Source organism: Scomber scombrus, chromosome 1 (assembly GCF_963691925.1).
Source record: "Scomber scombrus chromosome 1, fScoSco1.1, whole genome shotgun sequence".
NCBI lineage: Eukaryota > Metazoa > Chordata > Actinopteri > Scombriformes > Scombridae > Scomber > Scomber scombrus.
The window spans coordinates 7,323,998-7,347,132 of record NC_084970.1 but is presented as its reverse complement, the minus strand read 5'-3'; the positions used below and the strand labels follow the sequence as shown (position 1 = coordinate 7,347,132).

Genomic DNA, 23,135 nt, shown 5'->3' with positions numbered 1-23,135 from the left:
CCGAACTCACATAAGAACATGCATTGACTCCCCGGAGGGCGTGTTTATGGCAGTAATGAACAGCAGACCTGCCATGCTGAAAGGACAGAAGCAGGCAATTACAGTTGAACGTCCTTCCAGGTTGTGGCCCGGGGAGAGAGAGGGATAGAAAGAGTGTGTATGTGTGTCTCAGTGGGAGGCTGGAGGACTACAGGACGGGGACAGTGAGACCCATCTGCTGCTGGTTGTGACCAATCTGTTCCCTCTCTTTCTCTCTCTCTCTCTCTCTCTTTCTGTTTCTCTCTCTCTCTCTCTCTTTCTGTTTCTCTCTCTCTCTCTCTCTCTCTCTCTCTCTCTCTCTCTCTCTCTCTCTCTCTCTCTCTCTCTCTCTCTCTCTCTCTCTCTCTCTCTCTCTCTCTCTCTCTCTCTCTCTCTCTCTCTCTCTCTCTCTCTCTCTCTCTCTCACACACACACACACACACACACACACACACACACACACACACACACACACACACACACACACACACACACACACACACACACACACACACACACACACACACACACACTAAAGCAGTAAATCACCAAGAAGAGGCCAACATTAACTACACCATTGTGTGTGTGTGTGTGTGTGTGTGTGTGTGTACTAGTGTGTCCTGACCTTCTCTTGCCAGTGGAGGATACCGATGATGACGAGGATGAAGACGCACACTCCGATCAGCGCGATGGCCGTCAGCAACACGCTGCTGCTAGGAGTCAGGTATAACTTAGCGCTCCAGCTGAAGAGAGAGAAAGAGAGAAGAGAATGAGAGCGGGGGTGGGGAAGAGAGAGGGGGAAAAAATGAAGACCATATGCTGTTTTATGTTTTATCATAGTTTTATTTGACAGAAAAACAATGTAATTACCGAATGGTACACATTAGCAGAGATTAGAAGAGAGCAGAGGTGATGATTAGTGAGCGGCAGTGCGGTTTCATGCCAGGAAAGAGTGCCACAGATGTGACGTTTGCTTTGAGGATGTTGATGGAGAAGTTTAGAGAAGGTCAGAAAGAGTTGTGGATCTAGAGAAAAAGCATATGAACGGGTGCCGAGGGAGGAGGTGTGGAAGTCAGGAGTGGCAGAGAAGTATGTAAGAGTGGTGCGGGATATGTATGAGGGCAGTGTGACAACGAGGTATCCCATTGGGAGTGACGGATGGGGTCGAAGGCGGAGGTGGGATTACAACATGGATCGGCTCTGAGCCCTCTCTTGTTTGCGACGGTGACGGACAGGTTGACGGACGAGATCAGGCAAGTGTCTCTGTGGACTGTGATATACGCGGATGACACTGTGATCTGTAGTGAGAGTAGGGAGCATGTTGAGGAGCCCAGAGAGATGTAAGTATGCACATGAACGGGAGGGAGGACGGCGGAATGGTGAGGATGTAAGGAGTAGAGGAGAGGTGGCAAAAGTGGATGAGTTTAAAGTAACACGTAGTGCAGAGGAGAGAGAGAGGAGAAGAAGAGAGTGCAGGCAGGGTGGAGGAGAGTGTCAGGAGTGCTCTGTGACAGAAGGGTACCAGCTAGGGTGAAAGGGAAGGTGTACAAGAGGTGGTGGTGAGACCAGCTATGTTGTGTGTTTGGAGGCTTTGGCACTGATGAAAAGACAGGAAGTGGAGCTGGCGGAGTTGATGATGCTAAGATTTTTTATTGGGAGTGATGAGGATGGACAGAAATAGGAATGAGTAGAAGGACAGCTCAGGTTGGACAGTTTGGAGACAAAGCGAGAGAGGTGAGATTGATGTGTGGAGGAGAGATGATGATGACACTGGGAGAAGGATGCTAAAGATGGAGGCCAAAGTGGAGGTTGATGGTTCTGTTGAGGAAAGGTATGCAGGTGGTTGCTTTGATAGAAGAAGATGTAGAGGACAAAGATTTGGGGAGCAGCCAATAGACAGAGAGGAAGCAAACACATCAGCAGAGATTGTGTCCTCATTAAATCTCTTGTCACAGCACCGCTGCGTTTATGGTTTCCAAGAAATGTTATGTATTTCCAACTAATCCAACCGTTTAAATGTCATCATCTCACAATTTATTTGCTTATATTTGAGAAGAATACCAAGGCACACATGCACCTGGTTCTCTATCTAGGCCTCTTTCCGCTCATGGTGTGTATGTACTGTAGGTGTGTGTCTGTGCTGGCAACTACACAAGTGTGAGGTGGCTGTACTGGAGGTTTGCTGTGCGTGTGTTTGTGTGTGTGTGTGTGTGTGTGTGTGTGTGTGTGTGTGTGTGTGTGTGTGTGTGTGTGTGTGTGTGTGTATGTTTGTCTGTGTTGGATAGCCATCTGGACTTCCTTCTGGGGTTTCAGCTACATGTTAACAATGTCGTGATAACATGAGAACACATGCTGAGAGGTGAGAGGGTGTGTGTGTGTGTGTGTGTGTGTGCGTGTGCATGAGTTAGCGTGCTCACATCTGGGTGTTGTTTTCACTACAGCCAACTCAAAGACACGCATATTTGTATCTAGTCGATTTAACTTGAATATGTTAAGTAGCATTGCATGAGGTAGTTAAAGCTTTTGGTATCCATGGCAACAAGCGTGAATGTTTCTCCCAGCAAATTAAACAGCTTCGAATAAGAAAAAGGGTCATTTTATGGCCCGTCTGTACTGTATTATATCTATGAGTAGAGGTGTTGGTGTACCTGCGGGGTCTATTGTGCGGGTAGGGGATGACGATGAGCTGAGAGTTGGGGATGATGGCCGTCCACTCCTGCTTCCTGATGTCCTGGAGAGAGACAGAGAGGAAACCTATGAGCTAGGTATGCACATGTGAATACATTAAGGAACAATATATGCAATCACATGCAGATTTCCATATGACACACACACACACACACACACACACACACACACACACACACACACACACACACACACACACACACACACACACACACACACACACACACACACACACACACACACACACACACACACACACACACACAAAGTATGCTTCATCCTTTGAGGCAGAGTAGTAGGGTCTCATGGTTTTTCCTCAGCTACAGTGGAGTGCCTATTTTAAGCCATGCATTTAAGACAGAGATAACCTGCCGCTTGAAATAAATTACTCTGGCTTCGGAAAGCAACACAGTTTTTCTATGCGCATGTGCGGTGTGTGTATTTGCATGTGTGACTGAGTTTTTCTGCGGCTGTGTGTGAGAGAGCTCAGTTATAATCTCAGTCTCTGTCTAGATAAAATATACATAGTTTTTTCTCATCCCCTAACTGAAGTCATTAAAGCAGCACTGAGGTCGGCTTTGAAGAATTCAGAATTCACGGGAGGAAACTGGAAACCAGTGAGTGTTAGACATAACACATAAAATGATAAAGACATAAAGATAATGAGGAACATGTATTTAAACACTAATCATGTGTTAGCTTTTTGTTATTTTGTGTTGTCATGTGTGTTTCTTTTTGCTGTGCTTATTATGTATTTGTTGTATATGTGCAGCTGCACCTGGCAATTTTAGCACAAGACAAATTTCCTTTGGGACAATAAAGTTCATCTAATCTAATAAAACCATATATGAAAAAGGCTGTAAGAGGTGAAAGACAACAGATTCTGCAGCTAAATCATATCAGTGTGCAATGTGAGGGTTAATATAAAAATCAAAGATGAATAACAAGAGACTCAGTGGCTTTAGTACAACAACATCACTCCTGAGCTTATGGATAAAGACTGAGATATAAACTTCGGAAGTGTATTTCTGTTGAGTGAATCGCTTCTTTATTCATGTTTTACTCACTTGTCCTTGTGTTTCGTGTAAATAATCTAATATTATCGTGAACTATTAAAAAACACAGTGAGCATAAACATTAACAGTGGAGAAGTGGATTATCTGGAGTAGTTTCAGTTTTTATAGATATTTTCATATTTATTGCACATTTTTCAAAGATGGGATTTTTGTCAAGCTTGTGGTCAATTCAAGATTTGAATAGATTTTTGTTAGCCTGCAAATGCAGGATTTAAAACCAATTTAAAATCAATTTAAACAGTTGAGCAAGAATAATAAAAAAACTTACACCACCTTTAAGGCTTCCAATATTATACATATAATATAGGTTATCTCACACAGCTATTGACCATCAGTACCAGAGGTTTCAAGTAGAGGACACGCATCCAGTTGAATAATCAGTGTCAGTACAGAGCAGAAAAGTCCACTCACTAAATGATCTGCTGCTGTTTGTGTTTATTTACAAGATATCATCCTGATATACTGTATGCAGCATCAACTACACAGCAGGTAGGGACAGCCTGAACAAAGCTGAATCTGGAAACTGTTCAGTCGACTTTGACTGTCATGGGCGGAGATGATACCTCGTCAACAAACACTAACTGAGAGTGCAGATCAGTGCGCGGAGTCATTGTCAGTCTGTTTTTCTAAAGATATAGGCATTAAATTTAATACGAGACAGCTGGAGACAGCTTGCCACCTGCAGTAGCGACAGTCCTGTCAACTGCAGCAGGTACACGTGTAATGTAACCAATCATGTCACAGTTTACAGGACTGTCAAACCAGCTGATGTGGCAGCTATCGTCTATGTCACTTTATAACAAGAAAACTTTTTGTGCACATTGTAATAACAAGATTTTCACGATTTAGACATTTTATACATTGTGCAAATACAAAATATCAGATTATACTGTCCAACTGTAGTTGGAATCTGCTGTAAGTCTTCCTCTACTTCTGCCCTACTGAAGCCCCTAAAACTCATGGTTGACCCACACAAGTGTTTTCACTGATGTTGTCGGATTAGACTTTCATCTTTATTTTCAGTTCATAGAGTTTGGTGACATTGGGTCTATGTAATATAATGGTTATATATTGTGTGACAGTAGAAAAATGTCTATCCTTTCATATCACGCTCTATCAGCTATATTATTCGTTATTTGGAGTCTGTCCATTTGTTGCACAGAATACACTGATTTTACTCGTAAAGCTTTTATTGCACTTAGAGTAACGTAATATAACAAGTTTAGTTGTCTCAAGTCTCCATCGCTGTCTCTCCTCTGCTGCGCTTCCCCCGTTGAAAGAGAGAAGAAGAGAGAAGTAACTCACATGACAGCAAAACTAGTAGAGACTGCCTTTATTTATGTTATTTAGCAAATGTATGTGCACTTGTTTCATTTAAGCTCAGTGTTATCCTCCAACTACTTATACATTGAATTCAAATGTGCTATATTGGGATAGGTATCGTTATCGGGAAATGAAATTATCTATATCGATATATGAGGTTTTGGTCATATCTCCCAGTCCTACATGACATCATGCAATTCCCAGCATTGTTCCACCCAACTCCAACCTGACTAGAGGTCTGATCAGCCTCAGTGATTTAAAACACCCATGTGGCTGTGCTGGGCCAATAAAAGGTAAAATAACATTAAGAAACTGTTGAACCAGAGACATCTCCTGGGACACTTGAAGCTTTCTTTATCTCTGGATTTAGACTTTACAGAAATGTTTCTGTTCAGACTCTTCACCCCCTCTCCCATGTACATCTCTGTCTACTCCTCTAGCAGTCAGCTCAGTCATATAATTAGCTGTGGTTTACAAATGTGTCCTCTGGGTCTGCGATTTGCTTTACATGATTCGTTAGCAGCACATCCCCCTCTCCTTCTGTTAGCTTATAGTGGAAAATTATGAGAAGATCTGGGGCACTTGGGTATATTACTGGTCAGGCGGTGGCTGTTAGAGTCAATCAATCTAAAATATTTGCTTGCAGCCAAGTGTCTGACAGCTGTTTGACTTTGCGCAAGTTCAAGTTTCTGTTTTAGTAGTTTTCTGCCTTCAGGCTCAGCATCCAGTGATGACATCTGACATTAAGACAGACACAGATTGTACTTAACCTCTGCACACAACAGTGCGTCTATTTCTGGCAAGGCTCAGCATCATCATCTCTCATTCTACTGGGTTTTATATTCCACATTTATCCAGGTTTGTTTTTAGCCATGCCCCTACTCAGGCATGCATGGGTGGTTCAAATGGGGTTAAGAGTTCAGACGTATAAAGGGGGAAAGGGTGCAAAGGGGGGGGGCATCAATGATTTAAAAGCTGTAACCATGCTCGTAGCTGGGAGGAATGAACATTTCCAGCTCTACATTTGGCTGAATCTAGGAGTGGCGCTGCCTTTTTAATTGCAACTCTCTGTTCTTCGTCAATTGAGAGGAACCACATCTCTAGGCTATTTTGAATAAGCGTGCAATGACGGCGTTGCTTTTTTTATTAATATAAACGAGCACATTCTCGCCGCCAGTCATTGTCGATTAGCTCTTGGAAAGCGCCGCCGATTGCGCGCAACTGGCTGGGGGAGCGAGCGAGCAGAGCTGGAGACGAGTCAGCCTCCACCGCTGCTGTTGCCTGTGAGCAGATCCGATCTGGCTGTTTGGAAGAGAAAAGTACTCCCAAGTCTTCAGAGAGAAAGACAGACACTCTGGTTCAAAGCCAAGGAAACTGGCACACTACGAGAGAGTGAGGGAGACGGGATACGGTGATGGAGGGTGAGGGAGACAGAGAGAGAGAGAGTGAGAGTGACAAGTAGGGGACTGATTAGTGAAGTAAACCACTTTGAGCAGCAAAGGGAATCCCCTGGGTGGAAGATAAGTGAACAGGAGGAGAGAGACTCACAGAGGGAAAGACATGGGGGGGGGGGGGGGGTGAATAAAAGAGAGGAATGATTGGACAGAAGATGGAAGATATACGAGTAGATTTTACAAAACCTCTTCTTCTGAGAGGCAGCAGGCGGAAACTCTCATTGTGGAAGTAATAATTATCAAAGGGCACAGTAAGAGAGATAGGGAGAGAAATGGGAGCAGGAACGATATAAAAACAGAGAGAAAAGAAAAAAGAAATGAAAGAGAAAGAGAGAGTTGAAAAACAGAGATTTAGGAGCAGAGCAGTGTAGAAGTCATGCTTTCTAAACCTTCCCCTCTTTTCTGTGGAGCTTACAAAAGTTGCACCTCCTCATTACAGGTAGATTTGATGGAGTTAGTCCACTCCCTAATCCCTCCGGGTAATAAAAAAAAAAAAGTCCACTCGGGATAATGGGCCGCATCTTTAGGCATTCATTAATTCACTTTGTAGAAGGAATGGGCGAGGAGGAGGAGGAGGAGGGGAAACAAAAAAATGGATCGCATTTCTTTGCATAGTAAAGAGTGTGAGGAAAGGGGACAACAAAGCAGCTTGTTTGAGATGAGTGTTCTTGGTGCACTACAGCTTCTGAGTCACAGACCGGCCCATCTGCAATTCTAATCAGCCGCTCGACGAAGACCTTGGTAGCACACGGGAGGGGGGGGGGGGCCTTGTCATGCCTAATATTCAGTGTGACAAGTGCAACGCATGCAAGAGAGAGAGAGGGGGAGAAAACAGAGACGGAGATGAATGCGGAGATAGTGAGAGAGCTTTGACTGAAGAGAGAGCTGACATTTGAGGTAGTGTAGTGGAGAAATGTGGCTGATGTGTAAATTCAACTAAATGATTTACTATATGGATATAACGCTGGCTTGTAGTATGACAGGAGGTACACACACACACTCTCTCACATACACACAGAGTCATTCATGCATCCTCTACTCTCAAAGGTTTGTTTGAAGCTCTAAGTTAAGATGTTGTTGCTATTTCTGTTCCAGCACGGTGCTCACAACACCTTTATCAATCCCCAAGGTGACATCATCAATCTTCCTATAGATTAGATCAGTCTGTGTTGAATATTTCAACTCCCAGTCACTCTTCTTTAATCACCTGGGCTTCTTCTCTCAAGTTTACAGCCCATTCTGACCACTTTTCATTGACTATGAAAACATTGTATATGGGTCAGTGACAAACAAGGGTTGGCAAGATGAGCAATTCAAAAATATATTTAAAAATAGTTTTAAAAGCAGCATCAGGTTTGTTAATATGTACATTTTGTATTTTTGTTGGTTTAATGTCGTTTGAAATGACATTTGCAACTTTTTTTTTCTTCCCAAAAGTAAGACTGAATGCTCCTGAAAATGTCAAGTGGTGTAATTAGAAATGAATTAAGAAAAATGTAAATGGTTCCTGATCTCCATGATTCCCCAGATTAAATGTAATATTTAGAACAATTGTATTCCATTTCCTCTATTTTATATAAAAAGTTATAATGTAAGATCATGCCAAACTAGTTGATATGGTGTTTTATTGAGAATTTACTGTTTTTAAGCAAGTTGAATTATTTGGTACAGTTTTTATGGTTACACTACTTAGACATTTTTGCAATAATCCTCTAATATATTCTCTCAAAATGGATTAAAGGAGAAATTTTATGCTGGGTCCACAAAAAAACAATGTGTGCAAGTTATTCATACATTTTCACATTTTACCCCTTTAAATTTGACTAAACCGCATGGACACAAAAAACGTCATTGACCCATACAACAACTGAGAAAATACTTCACTTGTCCTGATTGAGCAAATTTAATCAATAAAAAGAGTCTTACGGTATTGTGAAGCTGAAATAAAATGTGGCCACAATCATGGCGGTGACATGGATATGTATTTAATAAGTTAGTAGTAAAAAGCATATAAAATTCCGATCTGCTCCTCTAGTACGCAAACATTTCTTTGACATTATGTGACATATACCACATATTTTGTTGTATTAACTGATAAATAACCCCCCTCAAGCTCAACCAAGGCAAGATTTGGGAGATACTTCTGTGTCTTTTCAGCATTTCTAATTTGGTTTAAAATACTTCAAAAAATATTCTTCAAACAAATCTCACAGTCCTCAATAGAAAAGTGTAACATCCAACATTTTATGAAATAAAGCCAGAATGTTCGGAGACAAACAAGAATTTGGCTCTCTGCTTTTGTCTTGAACCACATATGAGTCTCATTTGATATTTGTGCTTTGTCTTACTGACTTTTTTGCTGCTTGGAAAGGACTTCATTTGGCATGTCAGTTATACCCTACATGTAAGACACTTAATTTGTGTAATTTGCACCCAACGGGGTTGAAGTGCTTTTAAGTCTTGCCTTGATTGAACAGCATACCTCTTTCTTTGAGTCTGCTGCAGCATGTAGACACACCTCAATAAATAGAAACTCCCTCTAATAATCTGTGAGACCATGTAGACTTCTGCTACATATTCAGGTAACTTTATTTGCTCACCGTCTCTCCGGGTTGCCGTGGGATGCCGACGAAAAGGTGGTCCAGGAAGTTGGCGCTGCGTCCGAGGCCCAGCACGGTGTACGGAAGCTGGAGGGAAAAGTGAGCAGACTGGCTCAACTGACCGGCTGCGAGAGAGGAGAAAGAGAAAAGACAAAATCTTCAGTGAAAGCATGTATTTTTCTGAAGACATACTGGGACAGTAAGGATAACCAATGAGCCTTATCTCTGAGGGTAATTTTGCTCCATGGTTTTGTTTTTGAGGGACTGTTTTGTTCCTTTTTTATTTTTTGCCATGCTAGCGTGTAGCTCCAGGGATGACAATGTCAGCCTGCGGACTCAGTCGGTCCTTCACTTTGTTTCAGATTTAAGTATCTCAACAATTACTGAATAGACCATGAAATTTAGTACAGACATCCATCGTCCATGAAGGATGAAGCCATAAGACTTTGGCTGTGACTAGCATCGCCATGACGTTGATATTTTGTTGTTGTTTGGGGTTTATTGGATGCTTTTTGATCAAATTTGGTACACACGTTCATGCCCCCCTCACACACTCTAGGATTGTGAACATGCTAAACATTAAACCAGCTTTACATCGGCATGTTTGCAATGTCAGTTCTTGGGAGATCTCATGGGAAGGATGATACAGCAGCTCCAAAGAGCCCTAAACTTTCATGTAATGTAATGTAATAAGATCTAACCTAACCGATTCTGACCGTTACTGTCAGTAATGAAGCCAAAATGTACAAGTGAACATAATGAGAAGGATGAGGAAGAAACACACAACAGGAGTGACCAAGCCAGAGGGACTGCAGCGTGAGACCTTGTGCTCTGACATGAAGGAGCATCATAAAAGATCCAAATCAGAGCGAGACACCTGAGGCCAGTCCAACACCTCTCCCTGTCTCCTCAAACACCCTCCCACCCAAAACCCACCCTCCGCCTCCTCCTCTGTCCTTTAATCTCCCCCTCCTTCCTATTCTCATCCGACCCTCGCTCTCTCGTTTCCTCCTCTCTGCCCATCTCATTCTTTCTCTCCCCTGATACACCGCTCCGATTTGGCCTCGCTCGTTTCGCTTCCCCTCTTCTCTTCTGGTTCTCTTCACTCCTGCCCCTCTCCCTTTCTCTCTCTCTCTCCCTCTCCTCCCTTCAGCTGTTATATCTCGCCCACGCCACCCAACTCTGCCAAGTGCAGCCGACATAAATCAACCTCTACGCGGAAAACAAAGAGAGGGAAGGGGAGAGAGAGAGAGAGAGAGAGAGAGAGAGAGAGAGAGAGAGAGAGAGAGAGAGAGAGAGAGAGAGAGAGAGAGAGAGAGAGAGAGATGGAAGAAGAGAGAAAGAAAGCCTGGAGGCAGCCAGTGATCAGAACTAATGTGGATGGACTGCGTATTGCAGGCCAAGAGGAGCACAACAGCTTAGCTTCTCTCTCTCTCTCTCTCTCTCTCTCTCTTTCTCTCTCTTTTAAAATCTATGCCTAACCTCAGTTCACTTAAAAGATCGGTCTGGGTATTTTTTTGTCCTCTTCAGTTGAACCTGGGACAGACCAGTGCAACTCACTGCAGCTCAATATTTCTCTTCTTAAATGCTCCTTCACATTGCACAAATATAGCTGCCATTTTAGCTCACATTGGTGTGTGAGGGTAAAAAATTGATCAGCCAGTGGGTGAAAGAGAATAATTAACTCAGTTAAAAACTGGGACTGGTGGTTGCAATAAAAGATTGTCCACGATGCCGTAATGTACTGTACTGGGCTTCGGCTCCAGTCGGTCTGAGTACTGAAGAGACCCATCGACTTCTGCCACCTTCCACTAAAGGCACCTTTTTATCAGTCGGTCTCTCTTTTATCTCTCAAAATTTCTCTCGCTCGCTATCCGCTCTATGTATTCTATTTTTCTCCAGCTTTTTTGTGCCTGGGGTTGTGGTGTTGTGAAGAGGCAGCATAATTGCCTTAATCGCACACCGCAGACAGGGACGGAGAGGGAGGGAAAGACAGAAATATTGGCTGTTTCCAGGAAGAACTGGGCACGGCTTCATGGGCATTGACTTGTTCGGTGTAAGTACAAAGCCCTGGCTTCTAACAAACGCTGAAGACCCTGAGAATCCTGGGATGCCTGACATTTACTGAGAGGTGCAAGCGTTTTCGGGGAGCGAGTGTGGGTTAGGGAATTGTACCAGATCATTAAAGAGGAAACCTTTGTTCTATTGTATGTGTGTTTTTTGAATGATGATCAAGCTCTGTAACAGAATTATAGAAGCTTTCTCTAAGGTGCCTTAAAGACTGATTGAGGCAACATAATGTGCAAGAATGTTGTATATTGTAATAGGAACAAACACATACAGGGAGCTATCTTACCTTGACATAAGTGAACTGAAGAGAAAACTTTAAAACTAGGAGATTGTGGAGGTCGAAACTTCTTACGGTAACTTTTTCAAGTTCAACTCCAAGTAGTTTGTAAAGGTCTGCATCACAAGTAGGCCTCACGGGACTTTACTCAGATCTAGCCTAACGTAATCTAACTTGCCAGCAATCATAACTCACTCATCTTAATAAGATAATAGTGAGACAAAACAAGCCTATCTATTGAAGGTCATCCACCTACTACAACTACTCTTAAACCCTCAGTACGTGCAAAGAAACAATGAAGAAAAATAAAGGAAAGAACTCTTAGCCAGCACAGCTGAGCCTTCACAGAGGCACTAAGATTAAAAGGAATCTAATGGACATTAACATGGACAGTGATCCTAAACAAAAAGACATGTAGGACAAGAAACTGATGCAGTAAGAAAATGAGTTTGGCTGACGTCCAAAGAAATTAGGACAGCAAACAACAATGAGCGCCGCATCTCTGAATGAAGCTCCAACTTAAAAGGGAACAAAAATAAATTGATTGACTAAACATGCTCGCCAAGAACCGCCAGCAACCGGAGGAGGGCTTTCTTCTGCAACAGCACCTGTCATCCATGAATGCCTAAAATCCCTTTCACCTCCAGTACTTCTGTTTTTATTACGGCCCGTGAAGTGGCCTGTACGATCATGCCATTTCTTGTTGTTGATATCCACCAAGCAACTAAAGCCAGGTCTGAAGAACTGGAGTGTTACTTTGAGGGGGATCCAGCACGAGGAGACTGTTTTTAAATCAGTCCACTGCCACTACCATGTCCATTGGACCCGGGCAGACCGGGATTAATTTTTTGAGGAGATTGTACCTAAAAGCCAGACTTGATTTGATGTTTTTGACAGAATGACAGTTTCATGTCAGTAGGCGAGAGGTGGATGGCTTGCACTTGGCCGTTCGGCAGGGTGGAGTGGGTCTGAGTGTGTGTGTGTGTATGTGTGTGCATGTGGGTGTGTGTCTGATGGAGGATCAAGCAGGGTTACATCGCAGGCAGGCAGCCTGGCTTAGCGTCTGCTGAGTGCTGTGTGTGTAGACTGGCTAGGAAAAGTAGCCGCGGCTGGAGCAAAGCCATTTCACAACATGGGGAGGCTGGCAGAGGGTATTATGCAGAGCAGTGTATCGGAGTGTCTGTGTGTGCGTGTGTGTGTGTGTGTCTGTGTTGGACTGTGTTTTTGTGCTATCTCACTACAGCAGAGCCATCGAGGCCTTGGCAGGGAATACCACCCTGCACACATGACTGACAGCCTACAATCCATCTCTTAGAAGACAAAGCGGATTCAGCACAAGCAGTCAGGCTTGGTTTGTCTCTGTCCGTGTGTGTGTGTGTGTGTGTGTGTGAATGTCTCTGTACTCATTTTTTATTTTCACAAGGATCTAAACAGACAAATACACACATTCTCACACACACACACACACACACACACACACACACACACACACACACACACACACACACACACACACACACACACACACACACACACACACACACTTAGGTGGGCTCGATATGCATCACATTCAACGAGTTAAGTGTTCCAAAGCCCAGCCAATAATAGGAACAAGGACACAGAGAGACACACACAAACACTGAGGACCTCACACGTCGACAGCCAGACGCACACTCATGCACACATACACACCTGAAAGTAAATACAAATAGCTTTAAAGGTTATAGCCTGATTTGTTTGATTGCAGAGAAAGAAGGAGAGAGAGAAATATGAAATATACGGAGTCAAGTATTAAAAGCTGCTGTCTTCTCCATCTGAGTATTTTATTTATTTGTATCAAACTCTAAATCTAAGTTTTTTCTGTCCTGCATAAGTCCTGCCTCCAGTTAATTCGCTTGAACAGTCTCAGGTGGACTGAACCAATAATTCATTAACCCATTAAAAGCCTGGACAGGAGGAATCATACAACAGATGACATGCTTGAGAAAAATTGTCCAATATGTTAAGAGATACTGTAGGTAAATATAGGAGAAGCTGTTGTCTTTGACCACAGACCAAGACATCATAAATACTCATACTAGTAATAAATGAAGAAATGAGTCAGCATTTCTTTAGGGTCTACTGTAGCCTGAATAGGTCCATTAGCCTCTACTCTACAGTACCACTGCGGATGATGTGTGATGTGTGATGTGGCTTCTGAAATCATGTAATGCTGAAATGATTAAAGGGGACCTATTATGCTTTTCCTTATTTTCAGTCATATACAATGGTACAGTGTCAGATGCTTATGTTCAAAGTGGCTGATAGGTCAGATAATGAGGTAAATATATGTGGAAGTAATTCCTAAGAGCAGTTTCAGACTGCTCTTAACGCTCAATTTCCAATGTTTTTTCTACTTTTAGCCCGAGCTGATGTTGGCTTGTAATGGATTTCTTGGTATGGTCATATGCTCAACACACAGCATACAAATACACTGCTCCACTCTGCTAACATTATGTGTGTATTTCCATTGTTTTTGAGGGTAATCACACTGAGCCATGACTCATGTCAATCTGGCACGCTGCGAGTGTTTTTCCATTACACAGCAGGGCAAAGTAGGATAAGTAGTTTACCTGTTGGAGGTGTGCTGGTCATCTACAGCTCTTCATCAAACACCATCATGATGGCTGTGGCTGTTTCTGCTTGTACCACATTATTTCTAACTGATCTGCTGGACAAAGAGCTCCAAATACCTCCTTATTTTGTTGCGTCGTCCTGTCTACGCTAAAGAAGTTCTGCTAATTTGTTGAGGAACACGTTTAATTTCCTATAAATCCTTCACAATAAAAGGCTTTTATTATGAAGCCATGAAACAGGAAATGTTGGGTTTGCAGCAGTGGTAACTCAACACAACTCTGATAGGGCTGTCCCTCGACAGGCTTCCAGAAAACTGGCCAATCAGAACAGAGTGGGAGCGCTTCAGGAAGGGGGCCTTAAAGAGATAGGAGATTAAACTGCCTGTTAAGACAAAGGCCTAAGTGAGGGGCTGCATAAAGGGCCAGTATAAGATAAATATGGATTAAAAAAAAAATGTGAATCATGCAAAGCTACTCTAGTGGATTACCAGAATAAAAATACAGAGCTGGGAATGAGCATAAGAAGTCCCCTTTAAGAAATGTGCACAAACTTGGAACCAGTACAGCTTGTAGTAGGTATACTATGGTTTGTAATGCAAAATATCTTGACAAACTTTCTGGTCAGTGTGTTCTGCACAGTTGAATATTGTTCATATTTGCACAAAACTGTATTTACTGTATATTTCAAGCTGCTTTTCCAACTCTTTCTTCTTATCCCTCTGCTGCATTTTTTCCAATTCACTCTGCTTTTCCAACTAATGCTGCTTCTCCTCCCAGTGCATTTGTCTCCTCAAACTGCTAACAGCTCCTTCTGCCTTCATTTGCTATGACCTGCCTCAAGTGGCCACAACAAAAGGGTTGAAACAAAAGAGGGGGGTGAATATCAGTAGCATCAGTGGTGTATGGTGTGCAAGAGTGTTAGATATGTGTGTGTTGTAAGGTAGAAGAAAGTAAAGCATAACATAACTAAGGCAACATAACTAAACCAAACCAGAACAGGTGCCTGAAGGGAGAAACAGAAAGCTGCAAGCAGCAGCAGCAGCAGCAGCAGCAGCAGGCAGTCGGAGGAGGGGGGGCTGCTGCAAATACAGCCCGGACATTACCAATCCAGCAACCCTGTGGGCCCTCAGGTGTTGCCAGTTACCCTAACAAACACCTGCAGAGTCAGAGCAGACAGGTAAATCACAAGGCCAAACAGAGAGGACACCAGGGGTCATCACATTGTTGACATTTATTTTCTTTCTCCTACTTCTGGTAGCTGAAAACTAACTTCTTGGAATCCGCTCTGGAGGCTCTCAGCAGCATTTGCAACAGTGCTGTTAGTTTACATTTACGGTATCCATACAGCTGCCTTTTCTAGTTCACTCTGACTTCTGTATTTAACTGCACTGACATCCTGGGCTGCAAATTATTCAGAACCCTGCACATACGCATGAGATGATTTTAGATGTAGCAGCGTGAAATATGGAATGAAGATATGCTAATTACATTTTACCTTCAGTGATTTGTGACCCCAAGTGTTTTTCTTTGCCTGTTGAAATGAATTTTGATAGTTCTCACATTATTGTTCTTCTTTCAGTGAAATGACAGATAGGACGTGGAGTAGGATTTTAGGAAATGTTACTTCCCTGTGGACATGACAGAGCAAAATAGAAAGAAATGTGAGAAACATTAAAGAGAGGAACACAAACAGAGAGAGGACATGGATGCCTCAAAGGGAGCAACATCACGTTAATGTGTGTGTGTGTGTGTGTGTGTGTGTGTGTGTGTGTGTGTGTGTGTGTCTGTCTGTCTGTCTGTCTGTTCTGCAAAGGTCTGACATACAGTATCACATGAAAACCTTCATCCTATCCAGAGGTCTCATTATGCACATCTGGATTTTGAAGCAATAAAATTGTAAATAACAGAGCAATCTAAACTTTAAAATGTAAACAGTAAATAGTACTACTGAGATGTCCTATACTAAGATTATAATCCCAGCAATTCATTAAGGAAGGTTACATAGTCATAAATATAATTGGCCTGCAGCAGACACACACACACACACTCTCTCTTTTTCTGTCTGTTGCTCCCCAGGGCTTCAAAACTGAAAGAAAAAAAAATGTTTTCATAGAAATTCCTAGTGCCTGTCGCTATAGAAACCATTAGCTCCCCTGATGGCGATAAAAGGAGCAAATTGCAGAGATGGAGGGTGGAGCCATGAGGGATAGAAGCACACATGCACACGCACGCACACGGTCTGCCTTGCCTGGAGAGCCCCCTTCAGTGCCCATACAATGGTGTCAAGATCTGGACATTGATTCGTGAGGGGAAATGTGTGTGCGTGTGTGTGTGAGGGTGCACGTCTGTGCGGTGATACGCTGAAGGACCCAGAGGGCTTTATGGTTGTTCTGTCCTTATCGCTGTCCAGCTCTGCACTGCCTCTCAAACACTATGGCACTGGACCATGCTGGACCATGTTGACACTTGTGCCCAGATAATGACCAAAATGACACTGTGTGTGTGAGGGAGTGAGAGTAAGAAAGAAAAAGAGAGAGAGAATGGAATTCAAGACATCTGTCACCACTGTAGTTGGCCCTTACTAAAAATCATATAGAAAATAATGGGTTTTGTGTCCTTAGACCATGCAGTACACGTCCTTTCATTGGTGTCATATTAAGAGCTTGTAGTAAAAAGTAACAATGATAATCTGTTCCAGAGAATAAGAAAGCAATAGAAGACTAAGTGAATCAAAGGAGGAAAAACACATAAAACAAGTCAGGCAAGATTAAAACTAAATGAAATATTTCAAATGTGCAGGTTCAGAGTTTTGGTGGAACTATTTAAAAGAGCATACTTTAAACTTGTTCTGTTGACTTTTAGTAGAAAACATTTAGAAAAGACTTAACTGTGCACTTGCTGATATAAGAGAGAGATCATTTCTTGCATTTTGCCAAAATAGAAGCATTCCTTAAAACTTTTACTTTTGGGAAACTTAGCCAAATGATGCTGAAAGTACTAACCAACAAACCAGGGTTTTCCCTGCCTATCTAACTCAAAGGTGGGCTATCTTTGTATTATTGAAACTCAATTGAGAGGGCAGTGCAGCACATGGACAGTCTACAATGTGCACACACTAGAGTTATCTTGGAGTTCTTCAAAAAAGGCAGTAGTTGCAAGAATGTTTTGATTTAATGACTAGATTAACGTCAGAGGAGCGGAGCAGCGAGCTCCAGCAGTAACAAATGAGATCGGCTGACCAACACACACTATCGCATTAAACAACTTTTGACTAACTCTGAGGTGAAGAAATAACTCAGTGCTCAGTCTGTTTGACCTCAACAACCCTGTACCCGCTCAGCGTGCTGAATAACAATGTCTTTCCCGGAGCTAACGGTGCAGCAGAGAGGCTGCTCTCCACTGCTGTAGACATGACGTTAATAAGATAGCGGAGCACTCCGCCCTCAGTTTGTTATTCTCATACAGGCAGGAGACTGTAAGATGCTTACAAATTAATGAATTCCTTAATTAATGCAGTTGACTTTTTAAAATTGAAAGACTGTGGACCATTTATCTTATCTGTCATTTTTGTTTCTTATTGTACTTCAGTGGAATAAGGACACCAGTGAATGGTTTGGCCCACAGTATACTTGAGCAAGAGAGCAAGAAGAAAATAGTGCCCCCTTATTCCTCTTGTGCATAATGTTACTTTTTTTAAACTATTTTTTTACTACTGTTGTCTCTTCTATTGCTTGTGTAACTTATTATTTATTGTTCTTTATTCCTTCTACTGAGGCACTATTTTTTTGCTATCTACTTGCTGCTGCAATAATGTAAATTTTCTCACTGTGGGACTCATAAAGGAATATCTTATCTCGAGAATTGAGCACCCAAGTATCATGATAGTATTTAATTGGGAAATAAGCATATCACCCCAGGCATTAAAAAAATCAATACTTTCATTACTTTCGCAAACCTTTATATTTCATATTTTTGTTCCATCTTGGCATAAAAATTATATGTTTTTTTTCAGTTAAGTGCATGACACTCTGAAGGTGATTGCTCTCACAAACTGTGTACGTTGCATCACACACATTCTCCAGTCTCTGTCACCTTTATCTAAAAAAAAAAAAAAAGAAAATCTAGGAAAAACCCTTTTCAATAAAGTATGTTTCCCCAAATACCTGCAATGATAACTGGGTATTGCAAGAATGGTAGAAGTAAAGTCTGAGCCATACAAGATGGTAACATTCAAGACTTTCACAATTATAAAACAAATAGCTGCCTTTACTATACATATGGTATCCACTGGTATCCAAATATCAGTCAGCATAAAATAGGAGAAATAAGCCAGAGTGAAAGCAGCAGTCCCTTTCAATGTTCCTCATCCAGCGAGGGAATTGAGGAGAATGAATCATAGGCCAAACTTACAGCTGGATACGTTTTTAACTTCTTATGATTCATGTTTATGTCTGTGATAAGAATTACTGTGGATAAACTGGGGAATGAGGTACATCGCGCTATCAAGACACAAACCAGCATTTCTGTTTAGAGACCAACATGCAGGCACGCAACAATGGTGACATATTAAAAAAACTAAACAGTCTCTTTACAATTTATGACATCTATAAACTGGCTGCAGAGGAGAGATATTACGGAGCCAGAAGGGAGAGAGGAAAGAGACAGATAAGAGTGAGAGGAGGGCTGGAGGAGGGATGCGGAGGACAAAAAAGATGAGTAGAAAAACAACGAAGAGAAAAAGCATGGTAAGCCAGATCAATAGTAATTCTCCCTCTCTCAGTGGAGGGCTACCTTTCCACTCATTTTTTCCCCCCTTCCACTCCAATATTTCCTTTACCTCTCCTTTTCCTCTCTTCTGATCTCTGTGCACTTCACCTCCCATCGCCTATTTTTCTCTTTTGTTCCACACTCATTTTCTCTCCACTCCTTTTTCCCTCTCTGAAAATCTCCACTCTGTGCTTTCAGCTCCTGTCCTCTGCACCCTTTCATTTTCTCCCCTTCCAACCTTTTTCATTTCTCTATTCCACCTACTCTATTCTCTTACTCCCATATCCTGAATGTCTCCCTGTGTGTTTCAAGCCTATCCTCCATATACAGTGTGATAAAAATGCTTTGAGAAAAGGGTAAAGCTCTGTGTTGACCTGATGAAGTTTCTTAGAACTGGGGGGGGCCAAATTCTGTGGCACAAATCAGCCTGACATCAAGTGCGATAGGCTGGCCTTTAAGAAACAGCTTGAGTCATCAGCATGATGCAGCAAAAAGCAACATGATTGGCTTCAGGTGAACATGCAGGTCAACACTGATTCATCGCGTACACTAATTTTAACACTCCATTTTAAATTTGCATCCAAGTTGTTTTGAATCTCCTAAATGTCTCAAATGTTCAGACATGACAAATATGCTTGTGGATGAGGTGCTGCAGAGGTTTGTTTTTTTTAAAGGTTGTGTATGGATGTACAATGAGTGTGTGCGCTATGTGTGAGTGAGGCATTGCTAATCCACTGAACTCATTAGCCTAATTGGACAGTCTGCAGAGAGTTTCACATTGATCTGGGCCTGTTATGATTCTCCTCCCAACGAGCACTCACTCTTTTCTGCCTCCCTCTCCCAGTCACTTCTCCCTCAGATGTCCTCCCTCTCTTATCTTTCCTTCTCTGTTCTCTATCTGTGCACAATAATCTTTGGCACCGTAGACACACGCGGCCCCGTCTGGACACCTCTAACTGCCCAGAGTCGTTACCATTCTCTCTTTATGCATGTTAGCTTTACAATGTTATTCATTCTATTTCAATTTGCAGGCTGGTAGTACTAACAGCCAAATGTGTTGGCCTCAAAGAAGCTAATGTAATGACAGGCTGTTGGCAATGACAATAGCTGGATATTCATCTAAGTGTATGGGGAAATTATGTATTGAATTAAAATAAACTCTCTAAAATGTTGACAAACTACACTTAATTTCTTGAACTTCTAAATATTTTAAGCTCTAAAAAGGAAATCAATCAATCTATCAAACACTGTTTTCTATAGTGATACAGTTTCTATTAGTTGGTAAATTGGAATCCAAGCAGATACATTTGTTTGACTTCAGGTAGCAGTTCAGTTGAAATAGAAAATGAATGAGCTACACCTGCAGGGAAGGTCTACTGGGGTCCGAGCAGCTGACGCAACTCATAACCATACATGCTGCAATCTGGCAGCAAAGAGCACTTGAGCAGTGAAATATGTTTGGCAAAACTGGCGAGCTAATTAGACATGCATATTCAATTTGGTGACATTTGGACAATATCTTGTTGAACCTAAAACTGTTCCCAAAATGACGAAACATTAGTAAAAAAATTGCACATACAATAAATTCTTTCTTTTCAGCCTCACGCAATCTTTGGATTAAACCATTTTCACTATATACTTATAGGGGTCATATTTAGCTTTTTGTGATATTCATTTATTGTTATACTGTTACGTCAGACGTCTATGTTAAATATGTTCAAAGGTCTAAAACATGAGGTGAACATGTGTAAAAAAGGCTCTCTGCAAGTCAAAATCCAGCTGCAACCTGCCCACACACTGCTTTTTCCAAAATTACCTCTACCTCCCCATTGTGATGACATCAGATTGTTCGTGCATGCCCCAAAATGGTCATCCACTGGTAGCCTTTGTTTCTAAGGGTGTTCTGTGGGGTTGTTCACACTGTCCATTCACATAGCATGGATTCAGGCTTGAACATGTATGTGAGAAGTTTCCATTTCAAGTAAAGAAGAAGAAAAAGAGAAATGGATTATGTAGCCTCCTGAGCTACCGAGATAAATCCGCAGTTTATTTGAACTGTAAATAATTTAAAGATATACCAGAATATTGTCCCTTAATATAAATATAAACATGGAAATGTGCATTATATGTCTCCTTTAAAAAATGCTAAATTATGTCTCTGGTTTTAAGATTCATGTCAGCTTTGACTGGGGAAAAAGAAAGCCAAAAAGAAACCACTATGGCATTAGACCCTAAATTAGGTAATTACTCTGCCTTGTCACCACTCCTGATTGTGGAACACTCAAGGCAGTGATAACAAAATCAATAGCCTTTCTTGTCCTCTTGATTGTTAACTATAACCGAACTATTTCCACTGAATATTACATGTTACTTGTCGACACTTTTTCCCAACTCAAGATAAATGGTTCTGGATGACTGTGTGTGAGCTGGGACACAAGAGAGGGAAACACACTGCAGTGTTTTTCCTGCTCAGCGTCTCTGTGAGTGTCCATAGCGAGAGAGCGAGAGAGAGAGATAGAGATAGAGAGAGAGAAAGAGAGAGATAGGAATAAACAGGATGGTTAATGAATAAGTTCAACTATTCATCTCCTACACCCCACCTGTCTCCCTCATCCTCTCTCTCTCTGTCTCAGCAGGAGTTAGTTGATAATGAGGTGTGGTGTTGTCGGAATCACAGCCCATGCTCATCCATCCAATCTGCTTAGTAAGGGGCACGGTGCACCGCTGTCTGCTACGCATGTACACACACACACACACACACACACACACACACACACACACACACACACACACACACACACACACACACACACACACACACACACACACACACACACACACACACACACACACACACACACACACACACACACACACACACAAGGTCATGAAGAGATAGATGTCAGAGTATGCAGCACACATGTAGACACACACACAATGAGGAATATGTGAAAGTTTACATACACAAATACATGTGTAGGTATGTCCTCTATATGCATGTGTGTGTGTGTGTGTGTGTGTGTGTGTGTGTGTGTCTCATATATGTCACCGGACTATGATGACTCTACTTCTACCTGCTCCTGATCTCTTCTGGCCCACTCTCCTAATATTTACCCTTCATCTCTCTTTCTGTTATTTCCATCTGACATCATTTAATCACTCCCCCCATTCCTCTTTTCTCTCTTTTCCTTCCTTCTTTCCTCTTTTCTTACAGTAACTCCATTCATACAGTGTGTCTCCATCTCTCAGCATATTACAATCTCTTCTTTCCACTTCTCTCTCTTTCCCTTTCAGGAGGGTGAAGGGTAAGTGAAGATCGTTGGGCCCCAGTGGAGAGGCCCAGACATCGTGGGTGTGTGTGTGTGTGTGTGTGTGTGTGTGTGTGTGTGTGTGTGTGTGTGTGTGTGTGTGTTTGTGTGTGTGTGTGTGTGTGTGTGAGTGAGTGAGTGTGTTTATGTGTGCCCCATCATTGCTCATCTCTGGCAGTCTCGCTAGCTGTTCCCCGAGCTACAAGCTACAGAATAAATACACTTTAAATCACCCCCCCCCCACACACACACACACACACACACACAACACAGACACACACAGGCAGCCTGCTCCCTGGCAGCACTTTGCTGCTGTTAAATGAGGGGTCTGGGGAGTTGTGCCGGCAAAGCCTTTGGCTACTCTTGCTCTCCTCTTCTCTCCGTGCACTCCAGTCAAACACACACTGGAAAAGTGGAGTTATGAAGGGGCCGACTTTCATATTCCGGGATATTCTAATGTTAACTAATGCTGCTTATTGAGAATTCCAAACCAGGAACATCACGGCACTGTCTGGGCATCCAGAGACTTTTTCCCAAAAAGAGATGTACTGGCTGAGTGGACAAAATGTCAAGACCATCTGCTCTTCACATGAACTAGACCACTGAACTGGATCGAGGTGAAAGCCAGGGTCCCATCATCAAAAGATTAAGTTGTTGTCTTTTTTTATCTGAAATTTCTACCCTTGGAGTTACAGGATATACGGTTGACCTGTGCCAAAGGTTCACAGGAACAGGACTTCACAGTTACATGAGTTTGGAACCCCATTACTGCTCCCCATCCTGCTTCATTTCACCTCTTAAAAAGCAGCAGTTTTCCATTTTCGTGAAAAATTAGTTAAGCAAATCACCAGTAATTTGTTTTCCAGAGCAACACATCCACCTTTAATGAAACAGTCTGCTTGGGGTTCATTACATAACTGTTGCATTATTTATGATTTG

The 23,135-nt window shown here is 42.2% G+C and overlaps 1 protein-coding gene across 1 annotated transcript in view; it reads right to left on the bottom strand.

Moving 5' to 3' along the window:
- The window catches only part of itfg1 (integrin alpha FG-GAP repeat containing 1), a gene marked incomplete in the record, with an annotated part of 142,570 nt that overhangs the window by 10,661 nt on the left and 108,774 nt on the right, over positions 1–23,135 (bottom strand). Inside the window, 3 exon segments of the mRNA XM_062419747.1 lie at positions 644–761; positions 2,667–2,749; positions 9,160–9,284. Coding sequence (XP_062275731.1) covers positions 644–761; positions 2,667–2,749; positions 9,160–9,284 — 326 coding nt within the window.